Below are 8,360 nucleotides of genomic sequence, written 5' to 3'. Positions count from 1 at the left end.
TCTTTTACCCCATGTCCACATCAGGAGGTAAGCTCTACAGGCCAGGAAGTTAAGTAACGTGCCCAGGGTAGGTTTTCGGCGAAGGGGGCAGGTTTAGAGTCACTCGATTTCTATCTGAATTTCACAGTCTACAGGCTCTGCAGTGGGAGGCGTGGGGCGGTCGCACAAACACTCTACACGAAAGGCCGAAGCTCACCGCTCACAAGCCCAGCACCTCCTCGGCTGGAAGCCCCTCAGCAGGAAGTAGCGGATGCGCGCAACGTGGGTCCTGGGAGCCCAATCAGCAGCCCTCGGGCTGAGTCACGTGCCAGCCAAAGATGGCTGCGCCCAGCCGCGTTGAACGAAGGTTGCAGTGAGCCTTAGGGGCCGAGGAAAATCGGAGGGAGCAGTGACTGCTGGGAGGAGAGCATAAGGTACTGACAGTCTGGGGACAAAAGTGCAGTAAGGGCCTGGGTGTCAGAAACACAGAGCGGTGACAGGCTTTTCACCGACAACCCGGGAATAAGATCCGGGACTGGGTCGGAAGGGGAGGAGAGAAGTTGGTCCCTCAGCGCCATTTCTTCTTTCCCACCTTAGAAAAAAAGGCCTTATATTTAAAGTAAGCCAGTGGCGGGGGAGGCGGGGGGGGGGGGGGCTGCACATGAATTTGACCCCGGATTTACTGCCAATGTATAGGGTATTCTGGGCCTAACATAATTTTCAGAAGCCCCACTTTTCTCATTAACTCGGAGTTATCCTGAGTGGCGTGAAATAATAGAGAATTCAAAAGCTGTTTGAAGTATTTGTAGTATTTAAAAGTGGCCTTGCCTTTGATAGGGATTTATTATTGATAATGGGGACGAAATGACCTACTGCGGGCTGCCAGATCAGAACTTTTACCGAATTAAGGATGACTTTTAATAGCCGCACCGTAGAAATGGCTAGTACACAGAACCCAGAACCTTACCAATATGCAGAACATAGAACAGAAAGAAAACTAGGATAGCATTAGGAAGGACTCTCTGAGGAAGTAATTTCTTTTATTTCAAACATATAAACCATATACTTTTTATATACTGAATTTGATTACTTGTTGATGTATCTCTCCACCTTCCTTCACCCCCAACAAAAGCAAAGCAGTTAAAAGCTTCTGTAGGGTAGAGGTTGTGTCTATCATGTTATTGTAACCAAGGCCCTCAAAAAAAAAAGTTTGAGTTCACGATACCTAGATATAAATTTCTAAGCGTGCATTGTACTAACTAGGTTCATTTTAAGTCTAGGGATATGAAATATTAGTGTCAACATTTCCCAAATAATCTCTTATCTAACAGGTACCCCAAAAATGTAAAATTAGTGGTGTAAATTATTCTTTTAGCAAATGGATGATAGTGAACCAAGAATATCCAATTTCATAAAATTGTGTTGTCCTGTGCTGTTTTTCTCTGAACTTTTGCTTAACACTGCTACCCTGAAATCTCATTTAATAAGCTAAATCTTCAGGGAAAAAGTTAACATTCACCCCAACTAGTGCATAGAACAATGAACTACTGGCTTGTGGGCCAGACAAAGCCTACAGCTAGCCAGCTAAAAATGATTTTTATATTTTTTCAAAGCATTCAACAAAGACCATAGGTGACACACAAAGCCTAAAATACTATCTGGCCCTTTAGAGGAAGTTTGCCTACCTCTGCTGTAGGATATACCTAGAAGTGAAATTGTTGGGTGTCTTCTACCTACTAAATATTACCAAATTTCTTTCCAAAGTGGTTGTACCCAAACTGGATATAATTTATGCTTCCACCTGCAACACAAGTTACCCTACATTCTTGCCAATAATTGAAATGGTCAGGTTTTTTGCTTTGTTTTGAGCTAACCTAGGTACACATATTGGTATCACTGTGGTTTTAATTTCTATTTCCTTGATTATGAGGTTAAGCATATTTTCATGTTTCCTGGCTGTTTGGCCTTCCTTTCATTGAAATGCTTGTTCAAACCTTTTGTCAATCTTTCTGTTGGGTTGCTTGCTTTTTTGTTAATTTGTGCTTTACATATTCTGGGTACTAACTACTCTTGTCAGTTATATTGCAAACATTTCTCCCCCACAAGCTTATCTTTATGGTGTCTGTTGATGAACACAAATTCTTAGTTAATATTTGTTTAGTATTAGTGTTACATCTTTTGGTGCTATTTGCAAATTAAGAAATATTTTAAAGAATTATAAAAATACTCTGTATTCCTAGAAGCTTAATCTGCTGCTGTTCATGTTCTGATTCTATTTCACTTAGAATTCATTTTGGGAGGGGGGTTATGGTGTGTATGCAGATTATGAATTCAGTCTATAGCTAATTCTCTTGAAATTATTAATGGTCTTCAGACTTTTTACAAGCCCTTTTTTTGTTTTTTTTCTCTATAGATATGCATTATTGAAAAATGGTTTTTTAAATTTTTTTAAGGCTCAAGATGGAAAATCATGAACCAGATATTGTCAAGGAAAGCCTTTTTGATATCATAACCAGAAAAATTAACCAACTTCCAGAAGCAGAAAGGTAGGATCCTGTCTTAATTAAAAATATCTTTTACCAGGTGTATTTTCATTATCTCAAATTTATTTGGTTTCATTGTAAATAACATAGACTGTCAGAACGAAACTGAACCAGTTTTCTTGCCTTGAGAAAACCAACGCCTGGCAAGATTAACCATTTGGCTTGAAGTCAAGGCTAGGATTCATGTATGATGGGTCTCATTTTTTTCCATTTGGCTTAGAATATAGTCAAATGTGTATTTGTGGACTCATACAAATATCAAAACTTTAAAATAGCTTTTAAATTGTCTTCAATTCATTTTTATCATTATACTTACCAGTCTAAGAGAATGCCTTTTAACACACATAGCTAGACAAGGGATCTCAGAAAATAGAATCATGGTTAAAAGATCTTTAAGATACCATTAAATAGAAAATGGCCTTGTAGGAAATGTACTGATCTATGAAGACACACCGAGTGAACTATAGTACACTTGCACAAAATGCGTTTAGCTCTCTTTGGCTAGGTTAAATTTAAACTGAAAGTCTGAGCCCTGGCCAGTGTAGCTCAGTTGGTTGAGCATTGCACCAAGAGGTCGCCCATTTAATTCCTGGTCAGGGCACATGCCCAGGTTTCAGGCTTGATCCATGGTAGGGGGCACATAGGAGGCAGCCAACAGATGCTTTTCTCCCTGTCTCAAAAAAAAGACTCAATGAAAACCTAACAAAAAAGAAAAAGTTTTTTAATCTGATACAAAAAAAATGAAAAGGAAGGAGTCAGCCTAGAGAGAAAGGAAGTTTCTCAAGAAGAGAGAATGGCATGTGTCTGGGCCACAGAATAACAGTTTGTCATATTTGAGGAACCAGTGTTACTGAAGTACAAGGGAAGTAGGCATAAGGCTGAAGGAACAGGAAGAGTTTTAGGCAGGGAATGATGTGATCAGCTAACATTTCTAAAGTACATTCCAGTTTCCTTTTGGAAAATAGATATAAGGTAGGAGAGAAAAGACCAAAAGGAAAACTCATGGTTATCCTAGTAGGTTGTGATGGTAGGGTGATGGCAGTTGAAATGAAAATAGGATGGGTTGGAAGTATAAAGTAATTTTATATACCATATATTTAATTGCCACTTGCTAAATTTGGTCTTATATTTTACCTGTTTAGTTCATGTGTCTAGTTACTTTGTATGTCTTGACAAAATATCACGAGTTTCTAGTTGTATAAGCATTTTTTTTTTTTTTGGAAAATTGGTAAAGGGTCTGCCAAATAATGTTGTACTTACTAAATTATTTAAAAAATGTGACTTAAAGCTATAGTAAATTAAAATCTGATTGGGAGACAGCAGACTTTGCCAAATTCCAGTTGCACACTTTGTTTTATTTACATATTTATTTATATTTTACCTCTGAATATTCGTTCCTATGACTAAAATGGAGATGATATATATTGAACAGGAATGTTATGAAGATAAAATATTTTAGAGGAAGTATTAAAATTTCCAAGTCCCACAAAAATAGGTCTTTCACATTCATGTTTTCTGTTGTTTGGCAGGTTCTTCTCTAGACTCTCATCACTCTTTAAAAATTTTCTTAGTACCCTAAGTTACTAAACTGCCTCTCTCCTACTGCCATTACCATTTTAATAGACTGGTGTATCTTAAGTTTACATGTCTTTCATTGAACCTCTAATAATTGAAAACAGTGAAGGTACAAGGTAATTTTTATGCCTTCAGCAGAAGTCTGATGCCTATAGCAAAGTGATTCAATGATAAGCAACATTATGTTTGTGAAAGGTTAAGAAAAGGAATACCTTATACAGTGTAGAAAGCTCAATTAATTATTCCTAGGAAACCTGTTTTAAGAGTGTTAACCACAGAAGTCAGAGGGGCTATTGTGTAGCTAGTTTGGCTAAGAGTAATAGGATTGAGCAAAAACACACACACACACACACATATAAACAAAGACACAGACAACAGTGTGGTGGTGATAGCCAGAGGGAAAGGGGGGTCAGCTGGAGGTGGAGGTGGGCAAAATGGAAATGAAAAAAGACTTTGCTTGGAGCGATAGGCACACGATGCAGTGCGCAGATGTTTTATTGAGTTGTTCACTTGAAATCTGTATGGTTTTGCAAACCAATGTTACCCCAGTGCATTTAATTTTAAAAAAAAGAGTAACGAGAAATTTAACAGGTCGACACCTGTTTTGTAGATGGCAAGGCAAGGTGGTCAAGTTAAGTGGTAGGCTGAAGAGTTTGGAGTACTTTCAATATCCAGCAATAATTTTAGGTATTTTTCCAAAATTCAAGAATGCTCAGAACGTGTTTTAAACGCATACATAACCGTAGCTTAAAATCCACTGTCAAAGCATTTATTCTTATTTGAATGAGTTGTTGTAAGGTACCTGGCATATAGTATCTCTTAAATGTTAGTACTCTTCTAACCTACCCCCTCCCCCAATCCTGACGTTAAGGAAGAATGAAAGGAAATGTTAACTCTACCTCTTTGAATGCTTTCTGTGTGTCTGACACTATTGAAACCAAGAGAGATTTCTTTGTATCCATTGTCTTCAGCTTGTTTACAGTGGGGAATTCCTTATAATGTGTTGTGCTACATGGGTAAGTATAGGGTATTGTGGGAGCCCAGAGGAGAGGCATCCAGTCACTCTTCAAGCTCTTTCCTGCTATATATAGTTGGGGGGAAATTTCTAATGTCCTTTGCAAAATCACAAAGTATAGTTAGTAAAATCTAAATGTATCGCTGTATCCGTGTTACCATATCCAAGAAACTTTTATAATTAAAAACCTATACATAAAACATAGTAATTTTAAAAGGTTTTTGTTTTATGAAACTATAAGAGACAAATATATCCTGTTAGTTCTAAAGTCCCAGTAAGTTCTCTAACATATGCCAGAATTGTTGGAGAGCTCCTAACATAACAGAGCTGAAGAAAACATTCCTTTTTTTATTTCCCCACCCACTCAGGAATCTACTTGAACATGGATCAACATATGTTGGATTTAATGCTGCTCTCAGTGGCCTAATAGCAAACAGTCTTTTTCGGCGCGTCTTAAATGTGACACAGGCTCGTATAGCTGCTGCTTTACCAATGGCAGTGATCCCGTTTTTGACAGCGGACATATCTTACAGAGGTTTTATAAGTTTACCATTGAATACAGGTAAATTCTATTTCACTATCACCAGAGAGTTTGCTTTGGTATATATTATTTGCACCTTACATTAATTCTTAAAATGGCAATTAATTCATATTAGCATGGCCTACCAAACAAGTGCACATACATAGCAGTTCTAAATACTTTAACTTCTCTCTCCCACAGTGCTTAGAATAAAAAATATTTGGAAACCTAATTTAAAAAGAAAATACTGACTTTGTTTTGTTTAAAAAAAAAAAAATTAGAGAATTCCCTAAAGGGAAAAAATATTTTTATGGGAATAAGACTATATAGTAAATCTCTCAAAACACTTAGTGTACATAAAAGAATTATTAAATGTATGGAGACTTGATTTTCTTTTGATAGTTACCATATGTACTGAGTGCTTTGAGTATAGCTAATCATGAAAAAGGTTTTGATTAGTGATTTGAAATAAAAGTATTACAAGTGGTGGTGGAGAGGGAAGCAGTTCATTTAAATTCTCTTCTGTTAAGTGCTGCTCTAAATTTGTTTAAATTGTATGAGTATTTTGCTTGAATCCATATAATCAGTGTGGAAAAAACTTTTATGATCCAGGGAAGCCAAATGCCCAGTGAATTGAACAGACTGACTAAGGAAAACATAAGTTATAACTTAGCTTTCTATTTCTTTAAAATGTTTTTGAGCCCTGGCCGGTTTGGCTCAGCGGTTGGAGCATCGGCCTGCGGTCTAGAGAGACCCGGGTTCGGTTCCCGCTAAGGGCACATACCTTGGTTGCAGTTTGTCCCCAGCCCTGGTTGGTTGTGCGGGTGGCAGCCACTTGATGTGTCCCTTTCACGTCGATGTTTCTCTCTCTGTCTCTCTCTTCCTCTCTCTCCCTCCCACTCTATCTGTAAAAAAAATGGAAAAATGTCCTCGGGTGAGGATAAAAAAAATAAATAAATAAATAAAATGTTTTTGATTTTGGAGAGAGAAAGGGACATAGAAACATCAATTGGCTGCCTCACGCATGCCCCTTACTGGTGATTGAGTCTGCAACCCTGCATGTGGCCTGACCAGGAATCAAACTGGAGACCTCCTGGCACAAGTGATAATGCTCAACCAACTGAGCCAGGCATTAGCTTTCCTTTTTTTAAATATACTTTATTCTAATTTGGAAATAAATAAAGAATTTCATAAAAATAAAAGTCACACTATATAATGTAAAAATATAAGATGAAGTATAAATTGTAAAAAAAAATTTCCCATAGATTACAAATGCAGCAAGCTAGGAGCAGCACAAACTGAGATTATACTCAATCAAGTTCCGAACAAATTAAAGAAATTCTCCTGAGATGGTTAATCAGTTACCCTAGCTGTACATGTAATTATACCTTTTAACACACCTTGCAGAATTGTATTTGCTCTATTACTGCCTGAAAATAGAATCCTTAAAATAGAGTCCTTGTGAACATATAAGGGGACTTTGCATTCTTTAAATCATGTTTGCTTGACTATCATGACCTTCATTTCCAGAACTAATTTATTTCCTAGGTGATTTGAATTGTGAAACCTGTACTATAACACGAGCTGGATTGATTGGACTTGTTTTTGGTGGTCTGTACCCTGTTTTCTTGGCTATACCTGTGAATGGTGGCCTAGCAGCCAGGTAGGATTCTTTGTTTTCTCATAATTATTGAAAAACTTTAGTAATATATAAAAGATTACCTAGGAAATGTATAACTTAAAACAGCAAATACATTGTTTTTTTCTTTTTCTTTTTTTGGTATGTGCCCCTAGTGGGAACCGAACTTGGGACTCTGGTCCACAGGCTGGCCAGGGCAGCAAATACATTTTCTAACACAATGTTACCTTTTGATTGGAAAGAGTTAAGACTTATTTTTTCTTATAATCAACTCAAGAATTTGAAAACAGTTCTAGAAATGTATCACACTGTACCTCTTGGGTGTGTAGTTAGGTTCTTGACCTTAATTTACAGTTTAGGTTAATTTACAAAGCTGAAAATAATATTTATAAATAATAATAAGTATATAAACCATAAGATTTTGAGCACTTCCACTAAAGGAAAATTACATCAGAAAATGTCTAGCCTTCTGCTCCAAAATAATTATTATTCTCTGATGAACTCCTATATCAAGCAGTCTATGCTATATGAGCCTCCAGAGGTGAACTGGAGAAAGAGATAAAAAAACAAAATTTCCCAATAAGGAACAGTTTTTAGGACTTAGAGTAGCAATGCCTTAATCTTTACCTAAACTAAAGACTTTTGTGATTAACACATATATTGTACATCGGTCTGCCACTGGCACAATGATCTGTTCTAGTGAACTGCTCTCTGTTTTCTTACAGGTATACCTCAGCCCTGCTACCAGAGAGAGGAAACATCTTAACCTACTGGACCAGAATTTCTAAGCCTATCTTTAGAAAGATGTTATTTCCCATTTTGCTCCAGACTGGGTTTGCAGCATACCTTAGTTCTAGACAATATAAACTACTTATAAAGGCTCTTCAATTACCTGAACCTGGCCTAGAAATTCAGTGATTGTTAAAAATGTACACAAAAATAAAACTGTAAGAATAACTTATGTCTACTGTATGAATAAATATAGACTTGTAATTTATCACATGAGGTACAACTAACTCTGAGACGTACAACAAAAGGCTACACGGTACAACAAAAGGCTACACAGCACAACAAAAGGCTGAATACCAC

The 8,360-nt window shown here is 37.0% G+C and overlaps 1 protein-coding gene across 3 annotated transcripts; it reads left to right on the top strand.

The window, feature by feature from the left end:
• Positions 1-310: 310 nt before the first annotated feature.
• On the top strand, positions 311-8,234 carry TMEM126A (transmembrane protein 126A). 3 transcript variants are annotated; one of them, XM_036258789.1, is made up of 5 exons: positions 311-413; positions 2,393-2,525; positions 5,481-5,674; positions 7,181-7,295; positions 7,997-8,234. In XM_036258789.1, exons 2-5 carry the CDS (start codon positions 2,440-2,442, stop codon positions 8,187-8,189), a joined length of 588 nt encoding a protein of 195 aa, XP_036114682.1. In that variant the 5' UTR covers positions 311-413; positions 2,393-2,439; the 3' UTR covers positions 8,190-8,234. The 3 variants fall into 3 exon arrangements, with proteins under 3 accessions (XP_036114682.1, XP_036114681.1, XP_036114683.1); XM_036258788.1 differs by having other exon boundaries at positions 2,433-2,525; positions 7,997-8,233; XM_036258790.1 differs by lacking the exon at positions 2,393-2,525 and having other exon boundaries at positions 317-413; positions 7,997-8,232.
• The last annotated feature ends 126 nt before the right edge of the window (positions 8,235-8,360 follow it).

Source organism: Molossus molossus, unplaced genomic scaffold (assembly GCF_014108415.1).
Source record: "Molossus molossus isolate mMolMol1 unplaced genomic scaffold, mMolMol1.p scaffold_m16_p_13, whole genome shotgun sequence".
Taxonomy (NCBI): domain Eukaryota; kingdom Metazoa; phylum Chordata; class Mammalia; order Chiroptera; family Molossidae; genus Molossus; species Molossus molossus.
The sequence above is the reverse complement of the archived record's forward strand: the minus strand, read 5'-3'. Positions and strand labels throughout refer to the sequence as shown.

What these genes read in the sequence shown, in the direction of transcription:
- TMEM126A (XM_036258789.1), top strand. Translation starts at nt 2,440, where the DNA reads ATGGAAAATCATGAACCAGATATTGTCAAGGAAAGCCTTTTTGATATC. An exon ending in AAGTTTACCATTGAATACAG is followed by an intron (nt 5,675 to 7,180) that starts GTAAATTCTATT and finishes TTTATTTCCTAG; the next exon opens with GTGATTTGAATTGTGAAACC. An exon ending in AATGGTGGCCTAGCAGCCAG is followed by an intron (nt 7,296 to 7,996) that starts GTAGGATTCTTT and finishes GTTTTCTTACAG; the next exon opens with GTATACCTCAGCCCTGCTAC.